Source organism: Diplotaxodon limnothrissa, linkage group LG11 (genome assembly GCF_057381915.1).
Source record: "Diplotaxodon limnothrissa isolate DT_005_m linkage group LG11, D_limnothrissa_male_GT1.1, whole genome shotgun sequence".
In the NCBI taxonomy this organism is placed as follows: Eukaryota; Metazoa; Chordata; class Actinopteri; order Cichliformes; family Cichlidae; genus Diplotaxodon; species Diplotaxodon limnothrissa.
In genome coordinates, this window is record NC_140606.1 from 36,418,382 (window position 1) to 36,440,945 (window position 22,564).

A 22,564-nucleotide genomic window follows, 5' to 3' on the forward strand; every position below is an offset into this window, starting at 1 on the left:
AATCAATCAGATGTTATCTTCAGTGTTTTCTGGCTGTACAGTGTTTGTTTGAAGTGTAAATGCATCTTATTCCTAAACTGCATAATATGTTTTTCTTTCTTTCTTTCGGAACTCCTGATTTTCTTAAAGGGAGGGTTTGTAGACTATCTGGCAACTCTTTTCCGTAATCTCGTGAGTATGTTGCGTGCTCTCGCGGTATTCAGGCGGTCAATGCCTGATAGGAATAATGGCTGCCTTCGTAGCAATGGCTGGAATGGGGAACGACACAAGCGGCATACCGGAGCGTTTTAGCTGACCAGGAACAGCGTAAATTACTGGGCACCCCCTTCTACCCGGTTTTCAGAACGGATGGGTAGAGGGGGTTTTGCCAAAGGACAAAAGAAACGAAAGAGACTCGGAGGGAAGAGGAGGGACGCTAACGCTGCCTTTATAGCTAGCACTAGCTGGCTAGTTGTCGCTGCCGGGGAAGAAGTCCGCGGAGTCGTGACAGCCGTGCGTCGGAACGGGTGAAGGAAACAGGAGTTGAACGCTGGAGCGTGTGATCAAACATCTGGCTAAGCGCTAATATGAGCGGACCCGGACAGGACAGTGAGCCAGAGGCCAAAGTCCTTCTCATCAAGCGACTCTACAGGTACCTTGACGAGGCCGTTTTTGCCAAAGCTAACCGAGGTGCTAATTGAATGTTAATTGAGCTGGCTAGCTTAGCAATAGTCAGACAGTACTTGCTACTACTAGAGAAAGCCCAGCTATCCTCTAACTTATCACCACAGTGAGTAAACCAGCACTCCCGTATACCTTTTCTTTGTAGCATCAGCTAAATTTGATGGGAAGCGCTTCATTCTCTTCAACTTGTCTTGGCTAATGAGCACGGTAGCATTTGTCATCCGTGTCTTTGTTACAGAGAAGTGAAACAGAAAGGTCTCGGGCTGTTAACCCGACTGCTTGCAATGTTTATTCCGACGTTTGTTCTGTTTCCACCTGACGCTTATTTTGTGGCAATTTGGCTAACAGCGTTGTCATCGTGCTGATGCTATGTGTTGCCTAACATGCCGACAGGGCTGTGGTGGAGACTGTGCACAAGCTAGATGTCATCATCGGCAGCAAATCGTCCTACAGAGAAGTCTTCAAGCCGGAGAACATCAGCCTTCGCAACAAGTAAGTACGAGTGTCTCGGGAGCTTGTGTGAAGGCGGCTGTAATTTGACTTAAACCTCACTGCCTGCATGCAGTCTCAGTCCTGACTAGTCTTGCTAGCTGTCAGGTGTGTATTGAGGCTCTGTCATGCCTGACATGCGGTAAATGCAGCATCTCAGTGAGCATACATTTCCTAGTTTCTAAATTTAGTTCAGATGTTTATTTTCTAATATTTCCAGCATGACCATCTGCAAACACTGACTGTGGCTTTATCTCAAAGTCTAAGCTGGAGTTGTTGTTTTTTTTTTAGTTTAGTTTGATTTTTGTTTTTTTTCCTTGTCCAGACAAAGATGAAAAGCAAGCCTCACTGGTCATGCAGCTTGAGCAGGACTATGGTTGTTATTTGTATACTGGATGTTGTGGGCAGAAAGCTCAAAACCAATAAGAGGAAGTTGGAAAGTTATCTGAGGAGGCGGAATAATGATGGGTGTCTAAACAGTCAGCAAGATAAGGGAAATGTTATCTCATCCTGCTCTGATTGCTCTGGGAGTTTTGTCAAGCTATAACTAGACAGGCCTAGAGGACTACCAGTGAAGCCAGTAAACAAACCAGTAAATTAGTTGGACTATAAAATCAACCAGGCGCTATTTTAATAATTGATTCAAGTGGAATTTTATTCATTCTGCTTTTGCTATCTGTCAAATTTGGTACCTGTTCCATGTTTAAACCTTCTGTTGCGACACAGGCTTTAAAAGGAGAGGGGCAAAAACTGCTGGTTTCAAACAGTGAATGAAATGAGGGACTTCACCAAAGCCCAGTTAACAAGTGTACTGTTAATCATGCAAAGCTACTCTTGAATAGGGATGGGAATTGATTTGCAATTCCAATTTCATTATCAATATCACTTATCAGTTCGATTCCTTACCAGTTCTCTTGTCGATTCTCATTGGCTCCACTTTGGAAGTAACCAGCTTTTCTAAGCAGCATATCAAAGACAGCACATTCTGCAAATTAATTGCATGCTGTGGGTCAAATGTTTGTGCTTGTTGGAGGTATCCCCCCTCTTTGTTGTGATCAGTATCAGGGTTGTTACTCCAAAAAAGTGATGTATTCCACATGTTACAGAACATTTTCTTAACAGTAATGATGTATACTACTCATTACATTACTTTCATGTTTTTCGGTAAAATGACCTGAAACCCATTGCCTAATAGTTACTGTTTAACAATGTAAACCTTAGACCACAGTCCCAAACACAAACAAAAACCCCTGTCCTAATGAGGACACATTTATGATTTTTTTTTCTCTTAGTATTTAGGTAAGAACACAAAGCTGACATTAAGAGACTTCAGAGTTATTGCCACAGTGATTCTATTTTAGAAACATAAACCGATAGGGACGGAGTCTGCATCATGACATCTTATTGGTTTGTTACCTGTTGAAGTTCAGGGTCTGGCTTTGGGCTGTGCAATATAACGATATATATCGGATGACGACATAAAAACGTCTATCGTTTGTTTCACGGTGTCGCAAAATAAACAGTTTACGGCAATATTTTTCATCGTTTTGATGGTCACTGTAGTGGCTATATTAATTTCTTAAAGTTCTCTTTCTCTTATATAACCACACGACTGACAGACAAGCGTCTGTTTTTATGCGTTGTCATTAGCAACAACGACGGTAAAACCATCGTGTGTCCACTTGTTTATTTTCCACATAAACCTTTCACAATAAAGCTCAAGATCTTGTTGAGACTTTTCAAAATAAACGGAATCACGTGAAAGAGTATGCAGAGTATTTACAGATGAGAAGCAAAAAAGAGCCGTCAGGTGCTAAAAAATAAACCTTAGACTCAAACGATAGAACAGGCTTTTTGCCGCAGCACACTGTGTAATAAATACTCACAAAGAAAACGGCGGCTGTTACAACTTATGTCTAAAAATTGGAAACACTTCACGCAAGTCGAGCTGCCCGAGATTCACAGAATTTACAGAAAATGTTAAATTTTTGTGATTTATATCGTTATTTATATCGATAGAGGTCTTATATCGGGATATGAGATTTTGGTCATATCAAATGTTGTGCATGCAGTTTGCACTTTACTGTTGCACTCTCGTCCTTTGTGCAATAATATTAAAGGTAAGGTCCATATCCACACTGCAGGCTGCGCCACAGTTCCTGAAATCAGCTGATTGATAGGCAATGAGATTAACGATTCCAAGGAATTAAACTACTGGGAATGGTTCTCGAATTTCATACCTACTCTTGAAGACACGAGAATCAAAATATGGAAGAATGTGACTGGTACCGAACAATGCTGTACTTTTAAGGTATAGATGGACATTTGTACTGCTATACTAAGCAGTTTGTTTATACTTAAAGAACAAACAAACACTGCTGCGTCAATTAGTTTCAGAAAATGATTAGAAAGGATAAAATGACTTCTTTTTTTTTCAGTACAAGTTTCTAACGTGGCAGGTAACATCTTCCAGTGTTATTCTTTGTCTGACCTTAACCCAAACATTGCTTTCAGTTTACTGTCAAAGAAGACAACATAAATCAGAACATGTTCATATTTAAGAACCTAAATTCACAAGTAATTTATTCATGAGACTTTCTGTCCAGCAATTTGTCATTGGTAGCATTAGCTCATGTTGATGTTCTTTTCTGATGTTAAAGTGTATGAAAAACCAAGCACTGATAAACATCTTTATAAAATGAGAGAAATGCAGCATGTACTTGCCTAAAGTATTAACATAATTGTGTCATTTGCCGCACACAAGATCTGAGATTTCACAAAATTCTTGTGAACAACTTCTGAATCAGACCCAATGAGTCACACAAGTCACTTCTGATATTTTGTTTGTGTTTTTTCCCTGTAGGACACGTACTGTCGTGTTAATACAATGGGCCTCCAACCAGTCAGAAACCTCAAGGCTTGTTTCTGACTTTGGGATAACACCGAAATATGCAGTCCAGTAGGAATGCTGAGGTCACAGATGTTATGTTCAGCTGTCCAACTGTACTTCATTATACACATGTTTCTGTTATTCAGCTTCCTCTTATTACATGTGGTGCATGAAATAATAGAAACACTTATTAGAGTAACAGAATTACAAGCTACAGCCTCCTTAATGACCATGCAGATGCAACATTGAGGTTGATTTAATCCCATTCTAAAACAGTTTCCACAAATAAATTTCACAAAGGTTGGTTTTATTTAAATGCATTTTATCTGGCTGGCAGCTGGATGTATGTAAAATTTCATTGTCATCAAGAAAAAACATATTTTAGACAAGCAGCAGATTTTCTTGCTTGTGGGGATCTCAAATTTATAAAGTTGCATTAAGTACTTGCTTAATGCAATTAAGTCATTACTGCAGGGGCTTGGGTTTGAGTTTGGTCTGACCAGTTGTTGCAATTCATTCTCCCTCACTCTCTTCCTACTTTCCTGCCTACTGTTTGCACTCATCTGTCAAGAAAAGTCTAAATATGCTCAAAAATGAAAGCAGCTCAATGTTATTAAGCTGCTGCACGACAAGGTTGTCAATATGCAGTCATTTCTGTCCTTGATGGGCCCTACACGTCATGTGAAATTAAAGCCGTTTTCACACGTGCAGTTGTCTAGGTGCTACCCAACACAGATGGATGTGAGATTTCAAATGTGACAGTTGAAACGGTCAATAATCTGTCAGCTTTTTATTACAACTTTTGGCATAGTGTCCAGTTTTTGTTTTTTTGTTTTTTTTGTGAATAGAGCAGGTAGTAATCTGGCAAATTCACAGCTAGTGAGCAGCTTTCCTGCCTTCTGCATGCTCCACTGAGGCTGCACTCTCACCTCAGGAGATCACATTTACAATAGTCTCACTTACTGTGGATTAAATGTACGGAAGTACTACTCTGACCAGTGTCTGAACCTGATGCACCCAACAGTGGTCCAGAACTTGTGTGAAAACACTTAAATAATTGGTCCTTTAACCCAGCTGTCTTCTCATTGCACATGTGCATCTTTTTTTCTGTTTTCAGGCTGAGGGAACTTTGTGTGAAACTGATGTTTCTGCATCCAGTGGACTATGGCCGCAAGGCCGAGGAGCTGCTGTGGAGAAAGGTTTACTATGAAGTCATTCAGGTTATCAAGACCAACAAGAAGGTAAATGTCCCTGCAGCTGTGGAAAAATGGCCTTGCTGCATATATTAAACTGACCGCATTTGTTTTCTGTTGCTACCTGGCTAATCCAGCTTTTACTTAAAAGGTGAACTCTCCAATTTATTTTATATTCATGCCAGTGACCACAAAAGCGTTTAGGAGAATAATAATTTCACAATAAGCATTCATTTTCAGCAGTCCAGTCTGCAACTTTATTGTTTTGGTTCATTGTCATAGCACTATAAAACTGCAGACATGGTGACTACACGAAATAAATGCTATATTTATAGTGTCAATACTTGAATTAGTTTGTGGTGATGAAATCTTGGTGTCATGTTCACAGCCAATTTCAGCTTTTAAACCTGCGTACCCTTTATTGCAGGTTAACGCTGGTTTAATATGAGCATCGTTGGATTATAAAACATTTATTTTATACATTTAAAATCTTCTTGAAACTCAACTTTATAACAACACGACACAGTTGCCAGTTGTAATCTTGTCTATTTTACATTAGTTATATTTTCTTTTTTAAGTTGCCTGTTATTTTGATGCAGATCACCCTCATTGGTGTACTGTTCCTTTCTCTAAAGTCCTCACTTCTCTTTTGATTTGGGTTTTCTTTCACTGCAGCACATCCACAGTCGCAGTGCTCTGGAGTGTGCCTACAGAACTCACCTTATAGCCGGCGTGGGTTTCTACCAACACCTGCTGCTCTACATCCAGTCACATTACCAGCTGGAGCTGCAGGATTGCATTGACTGGACCCACGTGACAGATCCACTGATAGGTTAGATGAGCCAGCACATTCTCACACTCTCAGATGAAGGCATAAAAATAAAATGAATTGTCTTTCTGTTTCAGGATCCTTAAACCACCCTTGAATAAAACTGAGTTATTTGTAACAACAACACTTCTTTTAAAGTGTAAATGTCTGCTGTAGACAGTATAGCTGGTGTCCTTGTGGAAAAACTTGATGAAGATAGTTGAAACTTTATTGATAGTTAATCTATGTAATACATTACCTGTACTAGAAACTAGAAACTCTGACCTCATTTGCTACTGATATTTAAATGCAGTTTAGACTCACTGAACAAATAATCAGTAGTGAAGGTAAGGACTCCTGACTACTCTACTGTCAAAAACGAAGACTAAAAAGCCCAAGACAGAAATCGTAAAGACTAATCACATTAAATATTCATGATTATGGATAATCATTAATATAGGTTTTTGGGGTTTTTTGTTACTGTAATTGTACAGTCCTGTTGTCAGGGAAATACAGCCAGAGAGGTTTTATGTTCCTGCAAGGTGATGGTTTATAGTCTGTTCTGTAAAAGTACTTGTTTTTGACTCTAAGATATTTCTTATTTTTGTGAAAAAACACTGCAAAGATGCCACAACCCAGCCCCTGGCTACCGAGTAAATCACCTCTTCTTATCCAACTTAAACAAAACTAGTTTTGAATGTTAACGTTAGAGATGCTTCAAGAGTATCTGGTCCCGGCTCTTTTATTTGGACTCTGTGCTACCCTGTTGCTGTGTTGGAATTTAAGCTTGCTGTGTTGTTACATAAGTCAAAGTCATTTTGGATAAAAGGATTGGATGGATTTAAAAAAAAAAAAAAGTGTTGTGTAATTGTTCCCAACAGGGCGAAAGAAACCAGTGTCAGCCACCCCCAAGGAGATGGAGTGGGCACAGATGGCCTGTCATCGCTGTCTGGTCTACCTTGGAGATCTAGGTAATAATAAGATAATAGAATATGTAATTAATTCAACTATCTGTCGGGCTTGCAGAGGTGTGAGACAGAACAAGTGTCATTCAGCGTGGGAAAATTTGACTCGGTTATATAGTATAGCTGGCTGAAGGCTGTTTGCTTGGTTTAGACTTATGTGAACCACAGGTATGGGTCAAAAATGTCTGCACCACTTAACCTTTGACTCCTGCAGTGAGAACATATGACCTATTTCCCTTCAAAATTACTGATTAACTTTAAAGCACATTAAATATATTGGACTAAAACCTAAAACCTGTAAAAATTGTAAATTAAGAAATTCATACTGGATGACCAGTGATCCATGATTCTATTAGAGGCACTGTTTTCAAGCTGTTTGGTTTATGATAGTCCAGCATCCTTGTAAGACTGTGAGAATGCTGTAGCATTAAAATGAAGGATGTTTCACTTTGTAGCTGTTTTTGTTTGTTTTTTTTCTCATGTTTGTCTGAAGCCATTCCAGGTCTTTGTGTTTGTGCACATTTCTGAAATAATCAATTTCAGTCTTGACCTTTTCAGCCACAATGCTGTAATCATATAGATTTGCATTTTTTTTTCTTACTTTAACTGTGATGTTTAAAATCATTTTCTCCTCAGCGCGCTACCAAAACGAGCTTGCAGGAGTGGAGGCTGAGCAGCTGGCGGAGAGGTTTTACCATCAGGCATTGTCAGTTATGCCACACGTAGGTGAGTGATGAGAATGTAGGGTTTGGTTTGTTTGTTTTTTCAAACAGTACTGTATTGCCATACCCGTGGTCTTACACAGCATGGAAGGGACGTGGGGTGATTTAAAAGTTTTATTTTTCTTGCCAGAACAACACAGATGTTAAATCCAGTTTAGTGTTGTTGTTGTTTTGGTTTGGTTGTTTGTTTTTCTTTTTTATATTGTAAGTATAGAATTGTGAAATGTGCTTACTCGCTTTCGCAGAAGGTCAATACACTTTTGTGTGTTTATTGTCAAAATGGAGCGCATAAACACCTTTTTAGTTAAAATGGGAAGCTTAGCATTGTGCATCGGCTGAACATTTTCCTGCTTTGTTTTTGTTTGTTTAAAGGCCTGTAGATAAACTGATTTAACTGGATTCTTTATGTACACAACAACAACAACAACAACAACAACAACAATTATAAACTTACTGATACTACTAATACAAAAAGAACCATTAAGTTCATTCAGGAAAATAAGATTTGTGGTCAGTATACTTGTGAGAACAACTGTTAATTGTTGTTTCTTGTAGTTGACAAACAATAAGACATCTGTAAATATCACTTACTTGCTATGAACATGTCCTCCCACCACCTCTCTATATAGACATTGTTCACATTAAATGCAGCTGTATTCATACTTTATAGGGTTGAAAGATATTGGGATATTTCATAAAAACCTACATACGCTTGTTCTTTTCAAATGATTTTTTGGGTTATATTACAATATTATTTGAGAAACTTACAATTTATTTTTTTAACAAATGTAGCATTACCCCATGGTTTTCTGGGTACTAACTCAAAAATAAATGCTGACTTGGTTTGTGTTGGTTATCTGCCAACAGGAATGCCTTTTAACCAACTGGGCACACTGGCAGGGAGCAAGTTCTACAATGTTGAAGCAACTTACTACTACCTACGCTGGTGAGCCATGTTTATATACGTTTGCAGTGTTTTTAACTTCTCTCGTATAGTTGTAAGTCTTAACAGATGTAATCTGTGCTCAGCATTCAATCAGATGCCCCCTTTGAGGGCGCCTACGGCAACCTGAAGCGCCTGTTTGACAAAGCTGCCAAGATGTATCATCAAGTAAAGAAACAGGAAATGAAGAAGTTGTCTCCCTCTCGACAAAGGTGATGCACATTCACGGGCTACCTTTTAAAGCTGGGTTACAACAAAGCTAGTCAGTCACACTTCATGCAGTGTTTTACACACTATTTAAGGGTCATTGTGGTCTATGAAGTGTGTTATTACTGTGGTAGTACTAAACATTTTCCCTCTGGAATTTGTCAATTTTGGTAAATTTACTTTTCTTGGTTGGAATTTTTCCTCTTTCTGTGTGTGTGTGTGTGTGTGTGTGTGTTTGTGTTATTAATGGCCTTCACTGGCTTGCTTACAATGTATCTATAGTAAAACATGTTGACTTCAGTCTGCTTACATCAGAGTAATTTAAATCCAGTCCCAGTTGACTACTGGGGCTTCACTTAATTAACAGCTTTATGTGCACTCTGTCTCAATCACGTATGCGCTAAAGTTGGTGAAATAAAGCAGCATCTCCCTCCAGATGATATTAAATGATTGATGATTCCACTGGGTAAATTAGATTGTTGAAGAAACAAAAGTAACAGGCATCAGTTGGAATAAAAGACAAATATAGACAAAATGAACAATGTTTTAAAATGAGTAGGTGGGGGGTAGTAAGAGGGGAAACAAGATTAAGATTGTTTTCCCACCTGGACAGAGAACAATGTTGTTCTTATTCCATGTACATAAATGACCAGTAAGCAGCTTGTACTATATTAAATCCCTCTGTGTTTTCACGTAAGAGTCAAAATCTAAAAAGCGTGGAGCTGAATATATTGTGAACAGGTGTTGTTAATGACATTGCTGGAAGTTTGTATTCAAGATTCTTTATTCGTCACATGCACAGTTATACAAGTATAACACGCAGTGAAATGTAACCTGACACGCTCCTCGACTTGTGCAAAAGGGGGAGAGAAGAATATTATATATTATATACATTAGGTGAATGTGCAGTAGTAGCATGTAAGCAGCAAGCAGGAGAATTCTGTACATTAAGTGAATTAAATAAGAATAGACAATATGAACATTTTACAAAATAAACAATATGACCATATTTAAAATTAAACAAAGTATGTATGTTCTCTTCCATGTTCCTGTTTTTACTGAGGTCATAGGTCAGATGTTTCTAAAACCACTGATGTTTTCATTTTAAAATGCTTTTATTTCATTTTATTTTTCTTTATCAAAACATAGAAGTAGTAAATGGATCTTTTATTGTGTTTAATACTCTGTAGTTGATCATTTTTGCTGTGGCCTTTTTTGCAGGTCGAAAGACATTAAGCGGCTCCTGGTGAGCTTCATGTATCTGCAGAGCCTGCTGCAGCCCAAGAACAGGTTTGTGTTTGTGTTGTGACTCTGCACCCACACTGTTTTAGAATCAAAGTCCACAGTGGAAATAAATCATTTGGTTTTGTGTATTTTAATGCTTAACCAGTTTATCTTTCAGTTTATGCCAGATAAAGGCTTTTTACATTCATATGTAGTAAATATTTAACAAATCTGTTTATAGCATCTTCCCTCTGACGTGGTAGTCAAGTTAAATATTTAACATTCTAAAGTTTGAAAACAGATCTGTTGGATTCCAGGCTAAGAGTAAAATGTAGTTGTAGGATTACTGCAGGGTCTGTCTGGGCCAGGTCTAAAATTAAAATAAAGGAAAAAAAGATTTTAAATTTGCTTTTATTTCTAGTAAATTTAGGTAATTAAGTGGCATGTTTAAGACTGGTCAAACAAAACGCAAACAAACTATTTTAAAAATCACCTTTTTAAAAGTTTGAGTTCTTGTCACTTGTTGTTGTTCCACTATGAGTGGTCAGATAGTTTTGCTTAGGAAGGAATTTACTGAAATGACCTGGAAGTATCTGTGTAGTGGTCGTAATCAGAGCTGTTCAGATTTTCTAAGTGCTAAGAAAAGGAGCTTCAGCCTTTTATAGCAGAGCATGCTCTGAACCATCCAATATGAAAGGAAAGGAGGCAACCACCCCATAGTTCATAGTGATGTGCCACCCAACTGTTCTTGGAAATGGTCAACAAAAGTGTGGCACAGATCATTTAAATGTCAAATATAAGTGTGTTTTCCATTTCATGCTGTAATCTGTTGATATGTTTTGAGCAACTATAGGCTGTTACACCCAGAGTGGAACTATGAATATTATATTACTGTAATAAAATCTTCTTCTTGAGGTGTTTGTTTTCTTAGAGACTGTATATTTGCATAAAAGCTACTTTTGATTGCAAATGTATGTACACAAAGTACAACCAGTGTCCACAACTATATTTTCACATACCATCAATGTTATCCTTGGAAGTTTTAAATTGTTGAAGTGCATTTACCGTGTTTCTACAGTAAGTCTTTATTTTGTGTGGTTTATGTAGCCTGATGGAAACGGAGCTGACTTCACTCTGCCAGTCGGTGCTGGAAGACTTCAACTTGGTGATGTTCTACCTGCCACCGCCAACACATGGCGGTGCTCACCACACCCCTAGCGAGGAAGAGGAGGAGCAGCAGCAGCACAGTGACAGCTCCTATCCTGTGCTGCCTGACAACCTAATCTTCAAAATGGTGGTCACATGTCTGATGGTAGTGCACAGCCTTAAGAGAGGAGGTAGGTGGTTGTGTAATTTAAGCTGTTCTAAGGAATTCATGTTCATTCATTTTTCATTACGTCACCACAAGTGAACAAAAAGTTTTCAGTATGTCCTCTATGAATCAGAGCACGTGTGATGTGTTCGCTCCCAAAATGAAATTTCGACCCTGAGCCTTTGTTGTCAAAACAGACCATTTTCAATTTGTTTTAGTTATTAAAGCACTGAATTACTTGGAACTTTAGAGGTATAGAAGTAAATCTTTCTTGTGTTTATTTAAGTGTTTCTGTGTATTTTGTCCTTAGGTTCAAAGCAGTACAGTGCATCCATAGCATTCACTCTGGCCCTCTTCTCCCACCTTGTAAACCACGTCAACATCCGGCTTCAGGCTGAACTGGAAGAAGCAGAGAGTCAGGTGCCTCCACTTCAGACTGACGCTGCAGGTGAAAGAGAAATGTATTCTTTTCCTGTATGTTGGGAAAAAGGCATAAAAATGCACCTGCAAGCTATTTCTTAGCTATAAAAACCATCATAAACCAGCACAGTATCAAGAACTGTTGGCTATATGAGTATGTGGACTTTTTAAGATTCATTGGAGACTGTGTCGATATATGATGATGATGATGTGTTACTTAACCTGACTCTTTAAAACCATACCAGGGTTTGCATCCTTGTACTCTCCTTGTTGCTTGTGCGCACACCCCGTTCCAACAATGAATGTTGGGTATAACTTTAATGGAGCTCATTGGCACTATTCAGCCTTTTTAATGTTGAGAGTCTAAACTAAAAAACCTAAATAAGGACAGCATTATGGAGAATTTGCCCATGTTAACAGACACAGTATATGTCAGCACAAAGTAGGACAGAAACAAACAGTTATAAAGTGATGAAAACTACTGACACTATGCACATAACAGAACTCCAAGAAAAGGAAGGAAGTCGTGTCTTTGCATCTTATTTTAATCACACGCTATAAATAAAGAAGGTGCTAACAGATATCCTGCCCTAATGCCTAAGACATTGTCTTAGTTTTTATTTATAATGGTAAACCCTTACACCCCTCAGCCATAAAAGGCAGATGGAGAAGTTTCAAAATGATACTGAACATACTGTTTAGTGAAATATATAGTTGAAAGTAATTCTTTTTTTCCAGAGAAACATCCTCAAAGAACTTGAATGAAATTAAGATGCAGTTTTTATCTCTATCTAGACGATCTGGACATGAAGGATCTGACAGCTGCACCGACAGATCCCTCTGGTGAAAGGCCTTTGCAAAATGGTTCCCTGGAGCAAGAGGATGAGGAGGATAAGGATGAAGATGGCTCTGAAAGGGTTGCAGCCAACAAGCACAGCAGCATAGAAGAACAACGCAAGATGAACGAAGAGAAGCAGAGGCAGAAGAAGAAGTACAGCCGCCTTTCTCGACTCCGCCGTCGCCGCTGTGCTCGCAAAGACGGTCACGGAGAGGATGAAAGTGACTTGAGCGAAGGCTTCGAGAGTGAAGAAGAAGAAGATGACGATGAAGAAAGAGGGGTCCGTGCTGATTCAACAGGTGGGACCACAACAGGAACGCCAGTCAACTCGTCATCTGTGAAGAAGGAGCCCAAGAGAGATGCCTTGGGCGAGGAGGGCAGCTGGGGAAGCGGCTCTGAGGAGGAGGAGGAAGGAGGAACAGCATTTGATGTAGAAACTGATTCAGACATGAACAGTCAAGAGTCTCGCTCAGACCTAGAAGACATAGAGGACACGGAAAACTCAGAGGGTCACGCCCGGGAGCACCAGGATGATGAAGATGAGGACCAACCAAAGGAAGACGCAGGAGAGAGGGATACCACCGACACCCCTCCGACCACCAATGGGCCTCTCATGTCCAGTGACTCCAGCATTAGCAGTAACCTGCAGGCCATGTCTTCTCAGCTCTTCCAGGCTAAGAGATGCTTTCGCCTGGCGCCAACATTCAGTAACATGCTTTTAAGGCCTCATGCTTCGTCTTCCCCGAGTATTCCAACCCCTACTGACAGCTCAGCTCCCCCCTCCCAAGAGACTCCTCCTCCTCCTCCTCCTGGAGATTCCCCCTGTGAAATGAACCCTGGTACTGCCAATGGAACCAGTGAAAATGGTAATGTTTAACATTAGTTTTATATAAAACATAAAATCAGTGTTCCCTTTATGATGCTCAGTCATCTGATCACAGAGGGTTCACAGTGTTCTAATCAAGCTTGTCTTTTGGCTCATTTTTCCTAATTCACCAGACTTGGACTCTGATTCGGAAGGAAGTCAACACAGCACTGAGTCAGTACATAGTGAAAAAACCCTCTTAGAGAAACTGGAGATTATGACCAATCAGGGGTTAATCCAGGTTGTTAAGGTGTTTCTTGACTGGCTACGGACAAATACCGATATTATCCTCATGTGTGCGCAGGTGAGGTGACAGATTTTTCCTGCTTTGTTTACGAAATGCTGGCTTTTCAGGATTGTATTTCACAAACTGATCATCTGTGTTCTCTGCAGAGTTCCCAAAGCCTGTGGAACCGACTGTCTGTGCTGCTGAACCTGCTACCAGATGGCAGCAAGCTGCTCGAGGCTGGTGAGTTACTGCACTGCACAGAGATTTCTGCTTGTCTCAACGGCAGTCAGGTTCTGGCATTTTTTTCCTCCTGTGTCCTTAAAGATTAAAATCTAGATCTTATAGATATTACTATTCACTCTGAGCCTCATTCAAGAGCATTTCTTTATTCTTAGCCTAATTATCTCTTAAATGACTTTTTCTCAAGCTGAACTTTATTATTATTATTTCTTGGAAACACAAACCAAATAACACTTGGTTGCTCAGGAGATGTAAAGCAGTAAAACAAATGGTGTGTTGTGAGGGTGTCACCACGGTGAAACATGTTATTAAAACAACACATTATTTTCAATGCAATTAGGTGATTTTTCTTGTTGTGCTTACATCTGAGCTCTGATCTCATCCCTGTACTGTACACTCACTTTACTGACAATACTGTGTAACGCTCAGCTCTCGCACTGAATAGTTATCTCCCTGTGTGACTTTAACACTCTGGTGAGTGTGCTCTGAGTCTACTTTTACGGTACTAATTTGTATTTGTGTGTTCTTGCTGCAGAGCTCAGTCTGAACGCTGAAGTGACAGAGTTGTTAAATGAGTGTGAGCGACCGGATTTGGTCCAGAGTCTGCTGCTGCCTGAGGATCTGGCTCTGCGACACCTGCCTGCTCTTGGTGTAGCCCACCGCCGCCTTGACTTTTCCCGGCGCAACCCCTCCCTCAGTCCCCTACAAGAGGTACAGGCACTCAGACTCATACATGCACATCATATTAAGTGCAGGCTAAAACACTGGAAGGCACAAAAGGAAATTGTCTGTCTCTGATTTATTGTCTTGAGCTGGGTAAACACTGAAATTTTGGTTATTGTGGGAAAAAGATGGCACATGTGAAAGAATGGTGTTGATATCTTTGGCCGTGACTCCAAACAACAGTCCTACAAAGAGAAGTTCAAAATGTTGTAAAGGGACAAAATTCAGACAATATGAGGAATCCAGAATTACCATCTGACAATGTAACTGCTCCCTTGACCTGTGTCTGTCAAACCAGCCAATGAGAGCACAACATAAAATCAACACAATACCCACACATGTTGTAGGAAAAAAACAACATATGAAATGGATTTAAGAAAACAAAGAAGAAATTCTAGTTTGAGGTGTTGCAGCACAGATTATTTGCTTGTTGTTATGTCATCCTGCTGTTATCATGATCAACATGATCAATGTACTACGCCACCAAGGGGAGCAGCCATGCATCATAGATCACAGACAAAGATTCAGCGGGGATGGTCATTGTACAGTGTACAAAGATTGCAACATAAGATTGCAAAAATAAATGTAGACAAACAAAAACAATAAATACAGACAAAAACATGATTCGGTTTTATTAATCACTTAAAATGCAATAAGAGTTTAATTTTAGAAGATTTACACATTTAATGAAATTAGCTCAGTAATTGAAATTAGAGCTGAAAGCATTACTTAATAGTTGATTAACAGAAAAATAGTGTCATGTAATACTGACCTAAATACTTCCAGACTTTGGACTGTTGATTTGAATCGAGGACGTGTGTGTGTGTGTGTGTGTGTGTGTGTGTGTGAGTGTGATGAACCAAAATAAGTTATTTAATGAGATGGAAATATTTGAGTAAAACTCCTGTGGAGTCTAAATGTGTAATCAGATAACCTCAGTTCTAAATCTTTGCGTCATTAAAGTTTTGTTTTGTTTTTTTTGTCTTTGTGTTTCTTTCAGTGTGTGGTACGAGTGTGTTGTATTCGCAGCTTCGGCCACTTCCTGACAAGTCTCCAAGGCAACGTGCTGCACTTTAACCCAGAGGCGGGCATCTTCACCAGCGTTAGTCAGTCCAAACAGGATAATCTGGTGCAGCAGGCCAAGGCCCAGTTTCGCATGGTGATTGACATTTTAGTCATTACACAGTTTAAAATTTTAAAAAACCTGTGGTGTTGTGTACGTGTTTTTCTATTATGACCTATAAAATAAATATATAATGACCTGGAACCCAACATGTTTTTTGTTTTTGTTTTTTTTTTACATATTGACCCCGTTTTCTTTGTTTGTTTGTTTTTGTTTGTCCAGGCTGAAGAGGAGGCTCGTCGTAATCGATTAATGAGGGACATGGCCCAGCTTCGACTACAGGTTTTTATTTTAGTTACTGTCCCCTGACTCTTTGTGTTGTTATCGCTTTATAACAATCCCTAATACACGGTAAATTGATGACTAATTATGGTATTATAAATATAGTTAATTATAGTTTCTTTACAATTAACAAATCATGAAATGGTGATGTTTACTAATTGGTTAATGATTGGTTTAATCAATAAGTTTTCATTTTAGGTTAAAAAACAACTGTCTGCAAGTGAGAGTATTGCTGCTGCTTATGCATCATAGGACCTGCTCAAAGAGAATGTGTGCGTCTCTAAGAAGTGCTGGATATGAGAACAGCCTCCCTCTTTAGTGATGAAAAAAACACACAAAGTGTTCTGAAAGGTTTACTGCAAAAGAGGGTCAACATAATCAACCAGAGTGTTGATAACCAAGAAAAAAACAGCTGTAATTAACAATAATCCACCATTAACATAAAACATGAGCCTGATTGGCCGGCCAAAGTTAACAAGAAGAAAGGAAGCAACTCCGACCACTCCGCTGCAGATTTCCTGTCTCTGGCGTAAACAAACATTAGATCTAAATCTAATAGAAATAAAGTTGTGAAAATATGACCACTGAGTCCATCAGAAATGACTCTAAATCATACAAAAACAAACTGAAGGCAGGAGAGACCATGAGAGACAACCTCCTGCTCACGTTTGGTAGCTTCCAGTTTGTAAGGCCAGACCACAGAGCTTAGTGATATACAGGTAACCAACAGGGGGCGGGGGGAGACATGCAGCAATAGTAAATACATTATGTAGTATATCGAATGCCATGTGCACCAGTGTCATCAGAATGTAATTATCTTTTATCAGCTGTGACAAAATGTTCATAAAATTTATTGGAGAAATCTTGAGAAGAGAAAGTTTGCAAGGAGTGACATTGTTTATTAGACTACAAGCATCCATCACTGACTACAATACATGTTAAAATAAAATCTACACGCTTCTTAATTTAATTAGAGATCATAACGAGTTGGGTTCCTTTCTTCTGTCCTCTCCTTGCAGTTGGAGGTGTCACAGCTAGAGGGCAGCCTTCAGCAGCCTAAAGCCCAGTCATCCATGTCTCCCTACCTGGTGCCAGACACAGCTGCTCTGTGCCAGCATCTGAACCTCATCCGGCAGCTGGCTGGTAGCGGTTGCTTTATCATCATCATCCCACGAACAGGTCAGTGCACTGTGGCATCTTTTGTCTGGAACAGCGGTACACAGCCGCTGTTTGTACCATTTCCCCACATAGGTGGTGGGGATTAATGGATTTACAGGGATCTTTCTCTTGTTCAGTGATTGTGCTTTATAGGATGACAGAGCAAAATATCAGTCTGAACCTAACCCTTTATAAAAAAAATAAGTCTTAAAAGCCTCTCCATAAATTCGCACAATGTTACTCACCGCTAGAATTGGACCCGAGGCCAAGATTATGCAGGAAAAATACCAGGTTGTCTTAACGCTTTCCTTCTCAGATCCCTCGTAGGGGTAATCCTAGTTTCTCTTTTCTGAACTGAACAGTTTCTGCCAGTTTTCAGGCTTCCAAAGCAAAAAGGTTGTCAGATGTCGTGTTTACGGGGGAAAGAGTTGAAACCTTTTTTTCTGTACCGATAAACAAAGTCTTAAATATTTTCCCTCACCTGCTGTAGGTATTTTGAGTGTTAATTTCCCAGACTTTGTCAGTATCTCAAATGTGATAACAGGCAAACGTAGATTTTAACAAAAACTAATTAACTAAAAATAGTCTAGTCGTCCATTTTCTGTTTCTCTTATGGCTTTAGATTGTTTTCATTTCAGTTATTCTTATTGTTATTATTGGAAATTATTCCTGCATACGGCTGGGAATACAGGAAAGAACTGATCCCTTTTTATATTTTGGTATTAATGTAATATTTTTAGGCAGAAAATACATATTTAAAACTATATATTGGTGACACCTGCAGAAAATCCTGATTGGCACAAACATGCAAGTTTAAATTGGTTATTAATAAAGTTAATCAAGTCCAAAAGTTAAGAGGAGGATTTTTTGTGGCTCAGAAACGGGCCTGTGATAGTGACTGTGCTCATAAACACGACTGATCCACATGTTGGTGAAGACGAAGAGTCTGTGTTACCTTACTTAGAAGTCGATGTGTGTTCATGTTTTTCTATAAGCAAACATGTATTTAAGTTTTAGGAAATGAAGCCTCACTTCTTTCTTTCTTCTTCTTTCTTTTTTCTTTCTTTACTAAGTGAGGTTAAACATATTTTCAACACAGTCTTGTTGCTTTTTTTCCCCTTTTGTGGGCAAGTTTGTCACAGATGGAGGCGAGTTTTTATTTCCCCATACAGACTTTGTACAGAAAGGCCACTGTGTGCAACAACATGAAGCAAACCTTTTTCACTTTGTCATTATGGGATGTTGTATGTAGAATTTTGAGGTGATAAATACATAAATTTAGAGCCAGGCTGTAACATGTAACGTAACACAGATTGTGAAAGGAATGAGTGGTGCTGAAACAAACTGATAAATCTATTATCAGTCACCGTGAAAATCAATTTAAGATTTCAAACAACTTCTAAAATCAGTATTTGCTGGTTTGTCTTGTTTGTTTGTTTTTTGTTTTTTTTTGGCCTGTCCCGTTTGGCTCTTTTGCCATCAGAATTGTTGTCTAAAGGCAAAGAAAGATGCCCAACGGATTTACTTTACCAAATTGACCATCCCAGCCTTGCCATAATGGTCCATTTGATTCACCTTTTATTGTTTATTTTATTTTCACTTACTGAATATGGGACAGACTTGACTGGGGGAAAGAAGGGGAGAAAGAAAGAGGGAAAGAGAAACAGCTGAGAAGAGGGGCGGGGGAGAAGGGCAAAAACCAAAAACCAACAGAACGGGCAGAAAAAGAAAAAAAAGAAGGAAAAAAAAATGCATATATCAATCACCTGGGTCACCTGTCTTGTTATTTTTGAGGCGCTTGAACATTACAAGCAATCTTCACTATTTTATAACTTCTTCTAGCCTAAAACAATTAACTGATTATTAACAGGAAATTGATTCTTTTATAATTATTTGTTGCCCTAAAAAAAAAAAAATCCTCACTAGTGGTTATGACAGCTCTGGTTTATTTAGTGTGTACCGAGCTGCTTCCTGACTAATGACACTAGACAGCAGCAGTCGGTCACATGTGCCAGTTTGGGGTGACCCAGTCACTGATTGGTTTGGGTGCATACCTGCATTCCACGTGGAGTAAATCATCTCTGGCCGGCACATTATTCCCCTGGCACCACCCCCGTGCACTCCCCGTCGCTGTTCACTGACTCGCAGAGAGACAAAATACAACAACAATTAAATGAGCTCAGTTCTAGCTTCATTTATGATTCGCCGTCTGCTCAAAGCGTACGAGTCAGAATCAAGCTCCAGACCTTCTGAGCGCTGGAGTTGCTGTTTGCCCAGGTGTTTAATCTGGACTCCCCTTTTCTTTTAGTGATTGATGGACTTGACAGGTTAAAGAAGGAAAATGCTGGTGCGAGGGATGGAATCCGCTTCCTGGAGTCTGAATTTCGTAAAGGCAACAGGTGGGTTAAGTTGTGAGATGAAACATTTCTCAATAAAAACTCTCTTTAAATCGTATTTCTTTCTTCCTCTGTAGATACATCCGCTGCCAGAAGGAGTCGGGTCGAAGTTTTGAGAGAGATAAGCTGAAGCGGCAGGACATCGAAGCCTGGTAAGCTCTACTTCCCTTCTGCTGACGCCTTATTTGTTCCTGTGAATATGACTTCCAGCTTGACTGACCCAGTTTTCTTGTTTCTAGGCATCTGTACAAGATGGTGGATAGTTGCCGTCAGCTAACAGTCTCCCAGAGCAACGGAGATGAAGATACAGCCGGTATGGTGACCATTCTTACAGGCCATGAAGTAGAGGAGCTTTGCTCTCGGTCAGCAGCGATGAAGGTCAGTAACTCGCTGTATGTTTTATCTCACAGACACGAGCACTCAGGAGCTTTCCCACCTTTAGTTTCTGCTCTTTTGGCTTCAGTGCCGTCTTCACTGCTTCGTGTTCATCACTGTTAAACACGGATCAGTATTTTCCAAGGTACAGCACTGTGCAAAAATCTTGAGTCACTCCTAATTTTCAAATATTTCTGCTTCAAAGGAGTCTGACTTGGTTGTAATTTTTACCGCTCAGCCATAAAAGGCTATTGTCGTCACCTCTGTGGGCAGGCACGCGGCATTTGTGATTGCGTTAACTCGAGAATGACATAGGAGCTTCAAATTGATACCAAAGGTGTATCTGCTAAAGATCTCGGATGTATTTGAATCTCAGTGAACTCAACCTCAAGTCAGAGGTCAAGTTTTCTGAAAGTCTTGTGAATGCGGTAATTCGAGAAGGAAGTCACCTAAGATTTATACTATAGTTGCATCTGCTACAAATGTCTGGAAAGTTTGACCTCAAAGCCACCATCCCACATTCACCTCATCTACCACTGCTAACAGATGGAGCAGAGGTGGTGCAGGAAACAAAGGAAAACCAAAAGCTGAACAAAAAATAGAAAAAGAACATAAAAAAATGATAACGTAAAGAAATGCATTAAAAAGTCTGCATCCAGGAAGCACATAGGATGTTACCTCAGTCTGGGCAATACTAAAATGAGAAGTGAAGGGTTCAGCATATTTGAAGCAAACATTTAGGGGAAAAACTCTGTCTTGCAAGAGTGTGTTTAACTCACTGGGTCTGTGGGTGAAGTTTATTTTTGGTCTGAGAAGGTGACAAGTTTTGTCACCGCTTGCAGACTGTGGACAAGTTCTGCCTACTGAGCTTAAAAATGTACAAATTTGAAAAATACTTTGTTTTTATCTTCGTGCCTCGTTTGTCTCCACCAGGCGGCGATCCAGGCGGCTGGCTCAGCAGGCATGGAGCTGAAGAACATCGTGGAGTTCTACCGTCAGTGGAAGGAGATTGGCTGAGAGGTCAAAAGGGGAGCAGCTGTCGGCGCTGCGAACAGCTGATCGATCACAACACTTGCTCCCTCTCTCTTTCTCCCACTCTTTTGCTCTGTGTGTATCTGCGTCTCCAAAGGCAAAAAAACAACTCAAAAGAAAGCTGGATCGAGGAGTTAAAAAGCTTAGAGGGTTGGAAAAGTGAATAGTGGAGTTAAAAAAATTTTTTTTTTAAAGTAACTAAAAAAAGAGAAAGGCGGGCGAAACGACGCTATAAGAAACAGCAGATCTCCCACTCCTAATCCTAAACATAAAGAGTGACCCCTAGTGGTCGGGGTGAGGAAATGGCGGGATGACGCTACACAATTTTAAGTGCCCCTGGTTCACTCCCTAACCAGGAATACACTGTATATGTTAGCAAACGAGTACATACGTGTTGAGAGAAACGGCGAGCACACAAACACATTCAAGCTGAATCCATATAGATATTTAGAGCAGTGGTTTGGATTTCCGTTCCCTTTTTCCCCTTTCCCTTCAGTCTGTATTTGAGAAGCAGGGTCAAGAATGTGCGAGTCTGGTGGGGCTGTGTTTTTTGTAAAGTCAAGGCTGTATGACGACAGCTTCGAGACAGAGAAAACGTGCTCTGTTCACCTGACGCTCGAGGCTTCCAGCCCTCATCTCGTAGCTCGTCAGCCTCTAGGAAGGGTTGAGGAAGACTTCTCTGCGAGCGGTTTCTTTCCTATGTGGCTTTTTTTTGGGGTTTTGTTTTTCTTTATTTGCAGTGTACTTTTGTGACCAGTGACTTATGTATTGTGCTATCTCATTATGAGAAAAGGAAAAAAAAACACATGACAGGCGTTGCCCTGTTAAAGGTTTTAATTTGGATTTTATTTTTGTACCCAAATGATGTTGTTTATTTTGCTTTTTCTAAGCTAAATCTGAATGATATATGCAAGAATGTTTAAGGGAAAAGAAAGGGGTTGCTGTCGTGCGTGGATCAAGTAAACAAACCTTCAGTTCTGAAAATTAAAAGGAGCCTAGAATCTATTTATCGAGGTGTAACGTTAGTGTGAGGAGGGTAGCTAGAAGCCGATTGGCCTCATGTTGTAGCTAGTCGTTGTGGAGGCTAAGAAAAGAGGAGCTAGCTGGCTTTTCCCTGAGGAAGGTGGGACCCCTGTAAACTCCTAAAATGTACCCCATCTACATCACCATTTCCATAGTGACTGTCCCATCTTGCACTGTGCAAAAGAAAACCAGTATATGTGTGTGGCCATGCATTGAACAATAAAAAGAAACTCTCAACGATGTTGACCTCTTTCTTCTTATCAGTCCCCTGTGACCCTATGTCACCTTTTGTTTTCACCAGATCACTAGAGTGATAAGTCAAATAGGCGAGAAGCAGAAACCTCGTGACCCGAAAACTGTGAAGACAGCTCTGTCCCCTGCAGCTGGGAAGGGAGGTTTCTTAAACAGCCTTTTAGATTAAAAAAAAACAGCACAGGGCTGCAC

At 39.8% G+C, this 22,564-nt stretch overlaps 1 protein-coding gene across 1 annotated transcript; it reads left to right on the plus strand.

Moving 5' to 3' along the window:
* Positions 1 to 217: 217 nt before the first annotated feature.
* smg5 (SMG5 nonsense mediated mRNA decay factor) lies at positions 218 to 22,354 on the plus strand. The gene is made up of 22 exons (XM_085366684.1): positions 218 to 631; positions 1,057 to 1,155; positions 5,160 to 5,283; positions 5,911 to 6,067; positions 6,925 to 7,014; positions 7,645 to 7,734; positions 8,598 to 8,676; positions 8,760 to 8,885; positions 10,102 to 10,170; positions 11,212 to 11,441; positions 11,727 to 11,864; positions 12,632 to 13,540; positions 13,674 to 13,843; positions 13,933 to 14,008; positions 14,544 to 14,719; positions 15,732 to 15,890; positions 16,077 to 16,136; positions 17,156 to 17,315; positions 19,603 to 19,693; positions 19,768 to 19,842; positions 19,930 to 20,068; positions 20,999 to 22,354. The coding sequence occupies exons 1-22, from the start codon at positions 567 to 569 to the stop codon at positions 21,080 to 21,082; spliced, it is 3,366 nt and encodes a 1,121-aa protein (XP_085222810.1). The 5' UTR covers positions 218 to 566; the 3' UTR covers positions 21,083 to 22,354.
* Positions 22,355 to 22,564: the final 210 nt, after the last annotated feature.

Excerpts from the sequence above, each read along its gene's own strand:
- smg5 (XM_085366684.1), top strand. The coding sequence starts at position 567 with ATGAGCGGACCCGGACAGGACAGTGAGCCAGAGGCCAAAGTCCTTCTC. Across the intron at positions 5,284-5,910 it reads TTATCAAGACCAACAAGAAG|CACATCCACAGTCGCAGTGC; the intron begins GTAAATGTCCCT and ends CTTTCACTGCAG. Across the intron at positions 20,069-20,998 it reads CTCGGTCAGCAGCGATGAAG|GCGGCGATCCAGGCGGCTGG; the intron begins GTCAGTAACTCG and ends TGTCTCCACCAG.